General features: G+C 38.0%; 1 protein-coding gene across 1 annotated transcript; it reads left to right on the top strand.

The window, feature by feature from the left end:
- Positions 1–12,828: 12,828 nt before the first annotated feature.
- LOC107802420 (uncharacterized) lies at positions 12,829–15,192 on the top strand. The gene is made up of 2 exons (XM_016625924.2): positions 12,829–13,139; positions 13,915–15,192. The coding sequence occupies exon 2, from the start codon at positions 13,947–13,949 to the stop codon at positions 14,901–14,903; it is 957 nt and encodes a 318-aa protein (XP_016481410.1). The 5' UTR covers positions 12,829–13,139; positions 13,915–13,946; the 3' UTR covers positions 14,904–15,192.
- Positions 15,193–15,832: the final 640 nt, after the last annotated feature.

The raw sequence follows: 15,832 nt of genomic DNA, 5'->3' as shown, positions 1-15,832 counted from the left end.
CAATTGTTTCAAGGTGGTTCACTGAAATTTCATTGGGCACATGAGCTACATTTAGTATCTTCATCAGGGCCCGGCGATGCTCGTCTGAATGGATCAATAGTGATAGCAACAAGGTCTGAGCCGGTGTTTTCTTCAATTGTTCAACAACAGAATAATCCTGTATTTTCATCTTTTTCAGGAATTCCTCCGCCTCTTCCTCTGACACAGGTTTCTTTGTTACTGCTGGATTGGACCTTCTCAACTCCATGGGAGCAAAACACCGTCCCGATCGAGTTAGTCCCTGCACCTCATAACTATCCTCCTCCACCTGCTTTCCCTTGTACATTACCACTGCTTTTTCATACTTCCAAGGCACGACCTTGCTATCAATCACGGGTAATTAGACTACCGGCTTTATGATGACCAGTTCCCTGCAAACCCCCTTCACAACAACCACGGGTGCAGATGATGCCCCTGATATTACCAATTTGGCTAGTTCTGGTTCTCTTGCAGCGATAGATGGATTCTTCCCTAATATCACCACTGGCTTGACATCTTCCCCTTTTACCTGTACCCCTGCTTCCCTACCGATCGATTTTTCTTTCGGAGTGGCACGTATCATCATCACTGTCTGTGAGGGTTTCTTTGACTCCCCTCTTTCGTGCACCAGCTCAATCATGTGGGTGTCGTGATGTGTTGGCAACAGGTTCTAGTTAATATTGGGTGCCTACGGTGCTTGTACCTCAATCGTCTTGGCATCAATAAGATCTTGTATCGCAAGTTTCAGCTTCCAACATTTCTCGGTATCATGTCCGGGAGCTCCTGAACAATATTCACATTTTACCGAGTGATCCATATTTTGGGGAAGAGGATTCGGCAACCTAGGCTCAATAGGATTCAATAAACCCAACTGCCTTATCTTGTGGAACACGGCAATATAGGTTTCTCCCAAATCAGTAAAGTTTCTTTGCCTCTGTACCCTTTCATTTCTGAAAGCTTGATTCCCTCAAAAACCTGGCCCTCCAGGATTCATGTAGGCTCTTGGTGGTGGATAGGTGTTTTGTGGGGGTGGATAAGTGTTTTGGGGAGCCGGCGCACGCCATTGCGGGCGAGCCAGCGGCTGAGTATATATCTGGGCTTGATGGACAGATAGATGTGGTTCTTGTGAATAGTAAGGTTGTGGAGGGTAATTTGGGGTGTGGGGGTAATTTGGGTAGTGGGGTCTGGGTTGGTATTGAGGGGAAGGACCTCTAGATCTGGACCAATTGTCTGCCTCTACTGTTGCGACTTCTTCTCTTCTTTTCTTTCCGAGCACACCTCCCATGCCGCTCTGAATGGCCTGAGTCGTTGCCTTTATTGTCGAGTAACTTAGGATCTTATTGGACTTAAGTCCTTATTCTATCATGCTTCCCATTTTCACCACTTCATTGAAGGATTTGCCAACCGACGTCACTAAGTGACCGAAGTAAGTTAGCTCTAGAGTTTGTAGAAAGTAATCTACCATTTCCCCCTCTCTCATCGGAGCATCAACTCTGGCTGCCTGTTCCCTCCATCGAAAACCAGGTGTACCACCTGCTCGGATCCTGCCTCGTATACCACTCCAATGCAGACTCGCTCAAACTTTGACCGAAGTATGCAATCAGCAATTCATCTTTTCCCCATGCTCCCCTCATTTTGCTGCAAAAACCCCGCAGATGTGCCATAGGATCGCCATGCCCTTCGTACAAATTGAACTTGGGCATCTTGAACCCTGCTGGTAATTGGACGTCAGGGAAAGGGCATAGATCCTTGTAGGCCATATTGACCTGGTTGCCTAACCCGTGTATGTTCCTGAAGGACTGCTCCAGGCTTTTAAATTTCTGCATCACCTCATCCTGCTCTGGGCTCTTTGCCGGCTTTTCAATCTCTGTCGGGACCTCAAAGTGGGGATTATAGGTATGTGGCTCGGGTGCTTTGAATGTGAGTTCAGGGGGGTAATATTGTGTGTCGTGAGCCTGAAACAGCGGCTCACTGGATGATCTGTGCAATGGGGCTGGGGGAGGCGCCACAAAGACGGGAATATTTGGTGGATGAGGGTTTTGACTGGGTGATGGAGCTTGGGATCATAGGCCTCTCTTCCCTGATAGTAGTGATGGCTTGGGAAACTCGTTGAAGGGCTGGTGGAGGGGTATTCCGGCATGTTTACTGGTTGGAGGGTAGGAGTAACGGGTAGTTCCTGCCCTTTCTGGGCTCTAGCTAAGGCTATCTGTATTTCATTCATTTCTAGCCTCATTTTTTCCATTTTCTCCAAGGCTTCTTTCAACATTTGATTTGCCGTTTTTTCTGACACCACAGTGTTGTCTGAACCAGTCATGCTTACTGGAACGGGACCCTTCGATCTTGTATGGTAAGGGTAATTTGCCAGAATGTTCTAACGAGCTAACTCTTTTTCTCTGGTATAGAACAACAAACTTGTTAGCGTTAGAATTTAACACATATGGTCATTTCACATTTGGAGAATGCAATGTTCCTAGGCAATTTAACCATTTCTAGCATGTGTTTGCTTGGATTGCATGCATCATTCCGGCTTACACTTTCCTTTTATTGAATTCTTTTATTTATAACAATTCTTTTAGTGATGGTCGAATCTTATGTGGATTGCCTACGTATCATGTCCCCGCATGAATCAGACCGAGCGTAGTTCTGTATAAGTAAAATAAAGACCCAATTTTACTTTTTATTACCCAAGTATGCTATTACAAGCTTTTATTTGAAAAAACAAACGAAATACAGACTCCATACTATTAGCAATGTTTGAAGAGAACATAAGGGTAGACAACAGACTCTAAAAAACAAAAAAGTGCAAGATTGAACTAGAGATACATTAAAGCCTTGAATTTTGGTGCCCGCGAGGCATCATTCGGCCTTTCCGCGGGATTTGGTGCCAAGCCTCTTTGCAAGCTTTTTAATTCCTCCATGATCCGGTGGACATAACCCATGACTGAGGCAAAAAGGATATCACGGGGCATTTCTTCACATGTTAGGCATTTCGTGGTGATGTAGCGCCCAATCTCATTGATTCTACCCCTGATTCTATCCCTTTCTATGCACAGCAGTTCTATTCGTTGATTCTTTAGTCCCAATATTCGAGTAATGTCAATGAGCTGATCTTGGAACCTCTCCATTTGTTCTTCCATTCGGGCTATTGAATCATAGCAGTGTTCCCTGTCTGTTCTAGCATCTCGGGCTTGTTTAAGGACCCGATCACTGAGAGTGGAATTTATCTCTCTCAATGTTGTAACACTCATTTCGTAATCCCTTTTTACTTGCCATAGGTGCTTTTTCCGTGCTGCTGTAACTTTTGCCCACCTGGTCCGTAATCTTGCTATGCTAGCCTTGGATCTTTCCAAGTCTTTCTGGCCTTCAGCGACCTGATTCCTTAACCCTTCTATCAACCTTTTATCAGCCCGGCTTCTCAGTTGGTTGTCGGCATCCATTTTCATCTTCCGGATCTGAGCTTTGAGGGTCTCACTTTCTTGGGCTAATCTGTTCTTTTCTCCCTTGTCGTCAGCAACCTGCACTCTGTTCTCAAATTTCAGATCCTTAATCTGTTGTTTCAGCTTGCCTATTTCGGCAAGATATTCCCTCTCTTTGGCCAACCGGTCCCAATGTTCTTGTGAGGACTTGGCAAATTCTTGAAGGTGAGGTCTTTCAGTCGGCCTTCCAGACGACATTTCCCCTTTGTACCAAGCCTAATATCCAGGTGAAACTTCCCCTCTTGCTTGATTCAACACACAAGTATTTACCTCTAAGTATTAACATTGGCTCCAAATCTGGCGGACCCTTGCTTCAGGAAACTGACCATCGGAACTGATCTCAATCACCTGGGTACTTAGATCCTCATCTTTGGGCACTATCTGACACCTCCCAAGTTGCCTCAAAACCCGATACGGTGCGTAAGGTTGAATGCTCTTAAGTCCCATCAAGAGAAAATGGGGCCTAGCTGCTGGCATGTATATGACTTCGTCGACCGGTAACCATCCTAGTGTCCACTGTATTTGACTGGCGTTGAGGGTCTGGAAATATGAGGTCCATGCCGAGACTTCTTCAGGTAGGTGGGCCTCATTAATTCTGGTGTAGAACTCCTCTATGCAGGTCTTTTCAGAAGATCCATGGCTCTGAAACTGGGCTCGGTGACATAGGTGTTCGGTCATCCACATTTGCAACAAGTTACAACCTTCGAAAAAGTTTCCTCCGGCTATGCAGGCCGTGAGAGCTCGGAACATATCAGATACAATCATGGGCGCCAACGTGCTATCTTTTTGAGTGAGCAAAGTACTGACGACCCCAACTATCTTTATGTCAATATTTCCGTCTTTTCTTGGGAACACTAAAAGCCCTAAGAAGGTTATCATGAAAGCAACCCGTCTATGTTCATCCCACTTTCGACGGTTACTTTTGCTGCACAACTGGTTTTCTGGTTTGTCAAATCCTCCAATGTGGCCATATCTTTGATATATGAAACTCATAGTGCCAAAACATTTTGCCAAGTCAGGGTTATGGATTGTTCTGACTATCTTTAATGAGTCCAAAAACCGGTGCACCGCTACGGCTCTTGGAGCGACCAGGTATTTATGCCTCAATGGAATTTCAGTACTGTCGATGTATCCTGCTATTTCCTCTAAAGTTGGGGTGAGTTCAAAGTCTGAGAAGTGGAAGACATTGTGCGCAGGGTCCCAGTAAAGGTCCAATGCTCTTATAATATCCCCTCGAGGCCTGATATCCAACAAACTCGTGAGAACTTTCAGATGTTTCTTGATTTCGTCATGCCCTTCTTTGTCTAAATCATTCCACCATAGCCGCAATTGGAGGGGGATTTTATTCATGATTGAAAAAGGTTCGTTTTGAATCGTGCTCATTCTGCACATTTATTAATAAGATTAAACAAGCGAAAATTTATTTGACTAAAAAAAACGATTTGATCATTTTTCCTTAAAAATACAGATCTTCCGAACACGACCTTTCAGCACTTCAGGGATGAAGATTTTAAGGTTGTGTGATTTAACCAAATAAAAAAAATGACAGAAGTGGCCGTTTATACAAAGTCAGCCTTCCGGCGTTCCTTTTGGGAGCATTCGGCTATTTTTGATAAAAACGGCATCACCTAACTCCATGACAGAAAATTAAAATTTTGACATTTTTTTTTCTATTTTTTTTTTACAAAATGGGAGGTTGGACCCGACGAGGGTTGCCTACGTATCTCACGTCCTGTGAGAATCAAACCGGCGTAGTTTGCCCAACATAAACTAAACTTGTAAACAAGACTCCTTTCTTTTGTTTTTCAAATAAATCAAACTAACAATTGTTTTTTTTTCAAAATTTCGGCAGGGTTTTGATACTACTTGGACATTGGTTTTATTTTTCTAAAAAGTAGTTATCTTCCTACACTGCTATTTTTTCTTTTCACAATTTTTTTCAAAAATTCTTGATTTCAGAAGCCAGTCAGCATGCAGATCTGAAGCAAATACATGTGCAAAACAAACAAGATGCAGCAGGATGGTCTTTTTCCATTTCAGGTTGCTAGTCCTAGACGGACCCAACCCCTGTGTTGAGTTCCCTAAGTCAAATGCAACGTGATGCAAATAAGCGTTCCTACTAGGGATATGGCATGTAGTCACGTTATTCTAGGTTCAACCTGGGTATATGTTCTAGACAGTATACCCGAGCGGACAACTCGAGTTGAGGAAGGAGCTCCTTTCCGGGAACCAAAAGGCCAGCCGGCTTAGAAACTTTCCGAGCCTCTTTTATTTAGGGTATGACACTAACAAAATAGGGAGTCTTAACCAGTAAGCACATCCCCGGAGGTAAGAAGAGAAGGTTTCAGCACAGTTTATATGTACAGTTCAAATAATATCAAAGCAGTAAAAAACATCATTTTGCATATTAAGCACAGATCATATGAGAATATCAGATAATAAAGCCAAAATACAACAATATCAAGCTCGAATTTCTAACCCTGAACCGGTGGTTCTGGGTAAATCAGGTCCCCAACAGAGTCGCCAGAGCTATCACACCTCCTTTTTCCGCCCCGCGAGGGGTGAAGGAGTTTTTTCCAATTAAAGGACAATCAAAACGGGATTTGTTTATTTATTTCAGAGTCGTCACTGGGGAGATTTATGGTGTCCCAAGTCACCGGTTGAATCCCGAATCGAGGAAAGAATGACTCTGTTTAACAGTCCGCGAATCAGAAATCCGGATAAGGAATTCTGTTAACCCGAGAGAAGGTGTTAGGCATTCCCGGATTCCGTGGTTCTAGCACGGTCGCTCAACTATTATATTTGGCTTATTTATCTGATTTTTTTTAAACAATTAAGGACTTATATGCAAATTTAACTTTGACCCGCTTTTATCATTATTGTTATTATTATTATTTTATACAAGAATTGCAACGTCGTGAAAACGCATCTCGAATCACGTCACAACCAGTGTACACGTGATTTGTTGATGCATTTTGACTCCGCCAAGATTGGGATTTGGGTTACATAAATGCACACCCATATTTAAGAAAATACCCTTATTAAATACGAGCCTAAAGACTACGCGTTGTTATACTTTTAGGTAGGACCGTGAAATTTACTAAACGACCCATCCCGGAATCTAAGTATTTTTTTTAAAAAAAAAATAAGATTGGAGGACCCTGCAAATTTTTGTATTGTTTATATTTTTTATTTTTTTTAACGAAATCCTCCCTTATTTTATGAATATCTTAAAATGACTACATAGTTTTTATTATTAAGTTGTCTATAAATATAAAATCAATCTCTACATACTTAAAAATAACATATTAAATACTAATTTAAAACAAATATTAGCGGAAAGGAATATTACTAAAATTGTAATTATAAATACAATATGGAATTGTCAAATAATTGTTTTTTAAAAAAAAAAACTAATTATCCCATAACCGGATTAAAATCATATTGTTAGATGATTTGAGTTATTGAAATTTATTATTTACAAATACTGAAAATTAGAAACAATCTTGATTACTAATCCATATTTCTAAAATTTATTCAATTTAACCTTAACTAACCTTGTTTTAATTCAAATCATGTCCTAATACTTGATTCGCAAAATTAATTTAAATTCATGTTTTAACTAAATTTAGCTACATGATTTCGATTAACTTAATGTTGGCGATACTAAAACCCTTATGAATAGTGAGCTTAATTAGTTTTGCCAAACTGATTTAATAAAGCCATTTTTGACGTTATTTTCTTCTCATTTTAATTATTAGATAGTTTAATCAGTAATGAACATGCTTAAATATATACTACCTAATAATCAGGTTAAAGCAAAACATTATTTAATACATCGCTACAATATGTCTAGTTATGCAAAACGACGGCGATTTACAGAATAATAATACATGAAATAACTTAAATACAATTACTAAAAAAAACTAAATTAGAAATTTAACATTCCATTCTTCATTTCAGCTTACAAAATGCCAAAATTACAGTTGTGTACCTGGTATTGCCAATATAAGAAGAAGAAAGTCAGCAAAGTAGTATGTAACACAGCAGCAACGACAAATAACAAGCAATATCCAACAAACGGAACACCCCGTGATAGATTTGAAAACCGAATAAAATCCAGAAATAACCAGTGAAGTAGTAGCAAATAACCAATTAAACTCGAGAAACCAACCACATGAAAATCCATAAACGGCAATAATAATCAAGGGGCAATAACAAAGTGAACTTTTTTTTTATTTGAAAGACCAGTTAATGTTTCGCTTAATTCTTTCTTTTTAACTCTCTTCAAATTCGAATCCCTAAAAATCTTTTAATATTTTTCGAATTTTTTCTCTCTATTTTCAGTTTCTTCTCCCTTTCTGGAATTTGTCCAAGTCCCTCTATTTATCTTCCATCCCAAACCCTTTAATGAATTAACAAAACAACCACTTTCTCCTACCAAACCCACTACTACATAAAAAATATCATTATTATTTATTTAAACAACTTTTCTTGAACCCCGCAATCCCACTATGTCTTGTTCCCCACTTTGATTAAACAAATGCATTATTCCCCACTATTATGTATTGTCCCCATGCTTATATTAAACAATTGCATTATTCCCCACCATTATATCTTGTCCCCCCATTATTGATTATTTTAATATTATCTTAATCTTAATGGACAAAGCACTCAAAAATAAATATTTGTTCAGAATTTTAATTCCAAAAATACCCCTCTGATCTTACTGAAATTACCATTTTGACCCTGAAAATATTGTAATTTATCAATCTACCCCGTCAGCTATAACAAGTTCAACTAATCAATTCTAACCAAAATATAGCAGCTATAATCAATTCCTAATCAGATTTTATGAACAACTCAAACTAAATGATGAATAACAAAGAAACCACTTAAATTATTTTGATTGAACAATATTTTTTAAAAACAAACCTATTTTCATATTCAACACAATAACAAACAAATATATTCAAATCATTGAGCTCAAATTCAACTTAAACTTAAACAAAATAAATGAACAGATTCAAATTACTAAACTCAAATAATCAATTAATCTTCAAATTAAATCCAGCAATGTTACAACAAAGATGTATGATTCAAACTAAATCAAAAATTTACAAACCAAAACATAAACTCACATTAAATCACTAAATTAAAACGAACTTCAAACAAACAATAAACACGAATTAAATCTAAATTAAACAACAAAATGGACGATTTAAGTGATTAAACTAACATATTTCTATATTACAACTAAATTCTTTTAAACAAATAAAAATAAACCGAAGAAGAAATAATTGATTGAATTTCAACTTGAATCTAACCACATTAAAATTAAACTAACAATTTCTTTTTGAATCTAACAACATTAAAATTAAACTAGCAATTTTCTTTTTGAATCTAACAACATTAAAATTAAACTAACAATTTCTTTTACAAAAATAAATAAAAACACATGAAACAAACTGAAAAATAATTAATTCAATCAACAAAATACGTGAACAAACACATGAATTAATTCAACAAAACATATGAACAAACTAGAAAGTTAATTCAACGATATACATGAACAAAACAAGAATCGAACATTTACCGATTTTAAATCTGAAAATATCAAAACAAAATACGGAAAACATGAAACTCAAACCTACTAACCAGATCGAAGCGACGATGAACTTGAATGAAAATAAATCTGTCCGGAAACGATTATCGCACCAAAATCACTCGAATCTGCCCAGAAACTTAAACAATGGACGAAGCTTCGCTGGAGGGGTGTTTGGCGACGACGAGAGCTGAAGCAGCAGCAACATGCTGCTGCCACGCTGCTGAAACAGTAGCAGCACAGGAGCAGCAGCTTATGGAGAAGAAGAACGCAGCAGCAGCAACACTGCTGGAGCAGCCATGGCTGCTCATCGTAGCTGGACGCGGCCATGGGAGAAATGACGAGGCTGGAAGAAGCAGAAGCATCGGGCTAGAGCTTCAGTGACGCAGCTATGGCAGCAGCAACACGACGAAGAAGAAGCAACCATGGCAGCGACAGTGAAGCAGCAGCCAGCGACAGACGACGAAGAAGAAACAACCATTAGTTCGACGGGGAAGAAAGAAGCAGAAACAGCCAGCAGCGCTACAGTGAGCTGGAAGAAACAGCAGCTATCAACGTGATGGAGAAGAAGAAACAGCGAGGGGGCAACCATGGATGCGTGAGCTCGAGCTAGAAAAAGATGGCGACGATGAAGACGGAAAAAGCGAAAAACGAAGGAGATGGTGGTCGGTTGTTGCGTGTGTGCGTGTGTATGTTGCTGTGTGTGTGCTGTATATGTGTATGTGTGTGTTGGAGAAGGAGAATGAGGCGGGGCAGCCATGGATGGCTTGCTTGGAGCTTGAGGAAGAAGAAGGAAAGAGAGGGGGCGGGTTTCAACAGTGAAAGAAAAAAAATGTTAGGGTTTTGTTTTTTTTAAAGATAGGGAAATAGGGGTGTTGGGTTATGGACTGGGTCGACCCGGTTTGAAATGGACCGGGTCGTAGGGAAAGGTTGGGTATATTTGGGCATGTGGTTCAAAATTGAAGAAGTGGCCCAATTCGATTTTCTTTGTATTTTTTGCTCTCTTTTCTTTTACTTCCTAATTAATAAAACTAAAAATAATTCTAAATTAAGTTAATAAACTAAATTAACTTATCGAAAAATACTAATTAGCTCCAAATATAAATTATCGCACATAAAGATAGCAATTAACAATAAAATCACACAATTAAACATTAAATGCCAAAATGCAACATACATTATTTTTATGATTTTTTATTTTTGTAAAACAAACTTAAATAAATATTAAATGCAAATATGTGACATATTTTTATAATTTTTTATTAATTTAACCAAATAAACATTCACAGAAAAATACAAATAAGTATGCAAAAAATAATACAAAAATACAAAAAATTGCACACAAAGGAAAATTGTTTTATTTTGGATTTTTTGGGAGTAATTCTCATATAGGGCAAAAATCACGTGCTCACAGTGATGCTTGTATAACACTGTAACCTTTTTCCATATCCCATAGACATATAATATACATATATCCACGTATATAACACCATTTGGTCATGGGTCAATGTACATGTATAAATGCATGAAATGCATAAGAAATACGTTAACAAGATTTTCTCGAATTGCCATAAAAATTAATATGCCTTTCAGATAAACTTTATCAAATACGTATTTTTCTGAGACCCATGAATAAATGATATAATAATAATTCACATAGGAAATCAAGAATATAGACGCCCCTAGAATTTCTATGAATAGAGTCATTTATGTTAGTTGCGTATTTGCTCATTTCGTTTATTTCGTATGGATCATGCCAAAAAGAAAGAAAGGATAGCCTTAACATACCTGGGGTAGGGAAAAATTCGTATGATATTCTTAAAAAAGGTTGTACCATACTCCGTTAGAATCGCAAAATTTTTACGTTGTTAAGATTCTAATAATCCTCGTTGGATTTTGGTTGAAAACTATTTTATTGAAAGCTTGCTAACGTTCTGGTAAGGATTTTTGGTTGAATGGCTAACGTTCAATCTTTGGTTGAAAGAAGACTTGTAATAAGAATGCTTAACATTCTGATCTCTAGTATGAAAATATATTTGGTATGGAAAAAAAGTCTTATTGTAAGAATGGAATGATTGTGTAATATGGTGTCACCTTTTAATTTGTGGTATGAGTCATTCTAATTGCATTGGGGGAAAAGCCACCTCATACTTTTTTAATACTTATCCAATATATTCCAATTAATTAGGTAATGTCCATTACCCAATAATTAACCAATTATCCGCATAATTAAGAATTATCTCAACTTACTTAAAATACTCTCTTTTAACATACCTTGTACACCTTACTAGCATGGTCATGTAGTACCTTGTATGACACTAGTTCATAAATACCGGGTATTTTAGCTCGGGCCATATTTTATCCCAAAATGCCAAACTTCGACAAAATTCGTTTTCTTTGAATTTACTTACCCTCTTACCTTTACGAATTTGCTCATCACTTATAATCTTTATAACCCCCAAATGATCTTTTCCTTGGACTGATGTCAATTTCCTTATGACAAATTCAACGTACAATACTACTGGGTGCAACATCGTCGTAATTTAATATTGTGGGACGTAATATCGACGTAATATTGCGGGGCATAACACCTAAGCAGTCACACATGGAAGCTGCTTTGAGGGTTGTGAGGTATATCAAAGGTGCACCAGGTCTGGGGCTGCTGATACCATCTGAAAGCTCAGGTAAGCTAGAGGAATTTTGTGACTCAGATTGGGGAGGATGTCTGCAGACCAAAAGATCAGTTACTGGCTATTTGGTGAAGTTTGAGAATGCACTTATATCCTAGAAATCAAAGAAACAAGAAACATTAGCAAAGAGCTCGATTGAGGCAGAATTCGGAATTATGGCCTCAGTAGTAGCAGAATTAACTTGGCTCACTGGGTTGTTCAAGGAGTTAGGAGTGAAGGTTGATCTGCCTGTAGTTCTCCACTATGACAGCAAGGCTGCAAATTCAAATTGCAGCCAATCCTATCTTCCATGAAAGAACAACACATATTGATATTGATTGTCATTTTGTTTGAGAAAAAAATAGTACAAAAATTGGTGAAAACACATCATGTACCTACTAAAGAGCAACATGCTGATCTCCTAACCAAAAGCTTAGGAAAAGTTCAGAACGAGTACTTGATGTTCAAGCTGAGATTGAAAGATATATTTCAACCATCAGCTTGAGGAGGGGTGTTGAATGAATGATAGATACATTAACAGCCGTATACATTAAAATATTAGCTGGTTAGTTAGAAGACTAGTTAGGCTGTTAGTATAAGATGTACAATGTCTTTCAAGTAGTCGGTTATGTTAGTTATCACTGTAGCAGTGAGAAGCATTTGCTTTCTTCCTCTATTTTCTTTTTATGCTCATTTCTCCATTGCTAATAGCTTCGAATCTAGATCTCATCAGGGCTATTAAAGGGTTGTGGTGTAAATATCATACTTTAATGCAAATATTAGTGGGTACTTTCACCGACCGCAAGTTAATGCATACATTGGGTTGGAAAATAAAATATTACAACCAAATACTTTATCAATCATTAACAAAATTTAGTACCGACATTATTCTTAGTTGCAAGTATAAACAAACATATTCTTTTTTTTATATATAGAATTCACAGCTCACAACCTCACACTTTAGTGTGATTGTCTGTACAACTGTATAAAGGGGTACGAAGATTTTATTTTATATTACAAAAAACTAAGATTAATTTTATTAAAATAAAATCTACACTGACTATCTCCTTTAACATTTTCATCCCACGGCCCACTGTTTCATCGTCTTTTTCTGTCTATTGCCATTCACTTCTCCTCTCTTTCTTCTCACACCAGTTCATCTTCAACCTTCTCTCCACAAACTCTCCATTTTTCTGCTATTTTTGTAAATTATGAATTACTAAATTATTTTCTACTTTTGTAAGAAAAACTCATATTCATACACTATATATCTACTTTTTCTGCCATTCTTGTCGACATTGAAGACTAATAAAGCTCAAGTTTCTGGCCTTGTTTGGAGTTTTTGAAGCAATAATGTGGGCCTAAATTCTGGTAACTTTTATTTTTATCAATTCAAACTGTATAAAAGTTTGCATTTTTTATTTTCCTAAAATGCCCATGTAAAAAATCATTCAAAAATTGCATTTTTATTGTGGGTTTTTGAATTAATTAGCAAATTGATGAATCTTAGTTAAAAGGGCATTAAGCTCATGATTTCAAGCTAGACTCTTTTTGAGCAAGAATTTTCAAAAGGTGTTTGGAATTATCCACTTTTCAACGGGTTAAAGTGCCAAGTTTTACTTGCTTTTTTTATCATATGGGGATTACATACTTTTGTATACAGTTACCGTTACATTTTGTTTTGCAGTATCAGATTCTCTAACAAAATCTATGAATTAAAAGTACCTAAAGTGTGTACATGAAGTCTCTTTACTAAAGAACTAGAGTTGATGTTATAGCCACACTTTCCTTTAATTGCTCATTCTGTATCTCAGAACTCATCACTAGATAAGTAACATTTTTGGGGTTTCACATTCCTACTATAACCGTAAGTGTCAGCCGAGTTTCTTTCGGAAACAACCTTTCCGCCTTTCCAGGACAGGGATAAGGTTGCGGACATCCCACCCCCAGACCCCACTTTGGTATTGCAATGGATTTTTTGATGTTGTACTATAACCGTAAGTGTAAACCCCATTTGGGCCCAATTTAGTGGACAGATTTACCCGATACCTTGTCCAGCTGATTAGTCTTGTGACAACACCATTATCAAGAAAAAGGTATTGTCATATTTTGGGGGTTGACATTGTTGTGATTTGTGGATTTGCAGTGTGAGATAGGGAAATTGTTGCATTGTGAAGCATGATGGGGCTTCTTGGAAGTCTGTCGATGCTTCGTCTTTTAATGTGGCTATTTTGGTTGCCACGATTAGGGAGCTCTCAGTTAGCTGATTTTTCCCCGGGAGCTGCACGGGCACTAGATGCACTTCTCCAAAATTATGCTTATGTTGCATTTGATCGTCCACGGATTAGGACAGGTGTTGTCTATGATGCAAATGTTCCCTCGAATTTGACTGGGATTAAGGTGTCTGCATTGAGGCTTAGGAGTGGTAGCTTAAGAAGGAGAGGAGTTGAAATATATAAAGAGTTCAAGATTCCCATTGGTATCATTGAGAAGCCTTATGTTGAGAGACTTGTATTAGTCTATCAAAATTTGGGTAATTGGTCTGCGAGATATTATAATTTACCTGGTTACATTTACTTGGCTCCGGTATTAGGTCTTCTTGCTTACGATGCATCAAACTTGTCAGCAACTAACTTGCCCGAGTTGGATATCAAAGCTTCCGTTCAGCCCATCTCGCTAAGTTTTTCAGATGTCAAGCCATTTCCTGTTGGATCATCTGCAAAGTGTGTTTCAATTGATTTACAAGGTTCCGTGAATTTCAGCAGTGTTTTGTCGGATAACACGTGCACAACATTTCAACAGGGGCATTTCTCTATTGTGATCGAGTCAATCGCTCCTTCTCCCGCTCCAGTGCCTCCAACACCAACCCCGGTTTCCCCTCCAAAGGGAAAGAAAAACAAGTCGAGAGTCTGGATAATTGTTGGTTCGGTTGCAGGAGGACTAGTGTTGTTGTTTCTTTTAGGTCTCCTGATAATGTGTGCGAGCAAGTACAAGCACAAGAAGAGAATTCAACAAATGGAGAGGGCTGCAGAGGTTGGAGAAGCGTTGCATATGACTCGTGTTGGGAGCACGAAAGCACCGGTTGCAACTGTAACGCGAACACAACCTACACTAGAAACTGAGTACAGACCCTAATTTATCCCATCTGAACAATCTGCCTCACAAGTTCACATTCATGTTTCTTTTGCTGCAGTTAGATATTCTTGGTGTTGCTTTATTCAATTCTTTTTCTAGACTTATGACAGCAGTGTGAGTAGTAGAACATGATTATTGTGTAAATAATAATCTCATAGCTTTCACATTAGCCATTCATATTTGTGATGATTTGTTATAGTGTGCATTTAGACTCTTAGCATATTGTAGAGTTGATTGTGGTGAAAATTTGTATGAATTCATTGACAAGAAATAAAATTGTTTGATGGTATTTTTCCTAGCTTATTATTATGAATTTTTTCAGATATCAAGAAACAGTTGATTGAAGTTGTCCTATTGTTTTTCCTTCGGATCAAGAAATAATACAAATTGTAGAATTATTTAGACAAGTTAAGATGAGATTATTATGTTGGGATTAATTTTAGTGAAATTAGTTATGATGAGATTAATTATCCCGCTATTATTTTTTATTGATTGTTTGGTATGTTGTGGAGGGGAGCCTTTGCGTAACTGACAAAGTTGCTGCCATGTGACCAAGAGGTCACTGGTTCAAGTCGTGGAAACAGCCTCTTGCAGAAATGCAAGGTAAAGGGTAGCCCAGTGCACTAAGCTCCCGCTATGCGTGGGGTCCAGGGAAGGGCCGGACCACAAGGGTCTATCGTATGCAGCCTTACCCTGCATTTCTGCAAGAGGCTTTTCCACGGCTCGAACCTGTGGCCTCCTGGTCACATGACAACAACTTTACCAGTTACGCCAAGGCTCCCCTTGAGAAATGCAAGGTAAGACTGCATATAATAGACCCTTGTGGTCCGATCCTTCCCAGCCCCCCTACATAGCTGGAGGTTAGCGCACTGGGCTGACCTTTTTTTGTTTGGTATGTTGTATAAATCTTGGGACTCTAAATTTTATAA

The sequence above is a fragment of the Nicotiana tabacum genome, chromosome 5 (assembly GCF_000715075.1).
Source record: "Nicotiana tabacum cultivar K326 chromosome 5, ASM71507v2, whole genome shotgun sequence".
Classification (NCBI taxonomy): domain Eukaryota; kingdom Viridiplantae; phylum Streptophyta; class Magnoliopsida; order Solanales; family Solanaceae; genus Nicotiana; species Nicotiana tabacum.
Note: the sequence above shows the minus strand (reverse complement) of the source record. Positions and strands in the feature narration are given on the sequence as shown.

Bases quoted from the DNA above. Each gene is read 5' to 3' on its own strand.
- LOC107802420 (XM_016625924.2), top strand. From the start codon at position 13,947: ATGATGGGGCTTCTTGGAAGTCTGTCGATGCTTCGTCTTTTAATGTGG.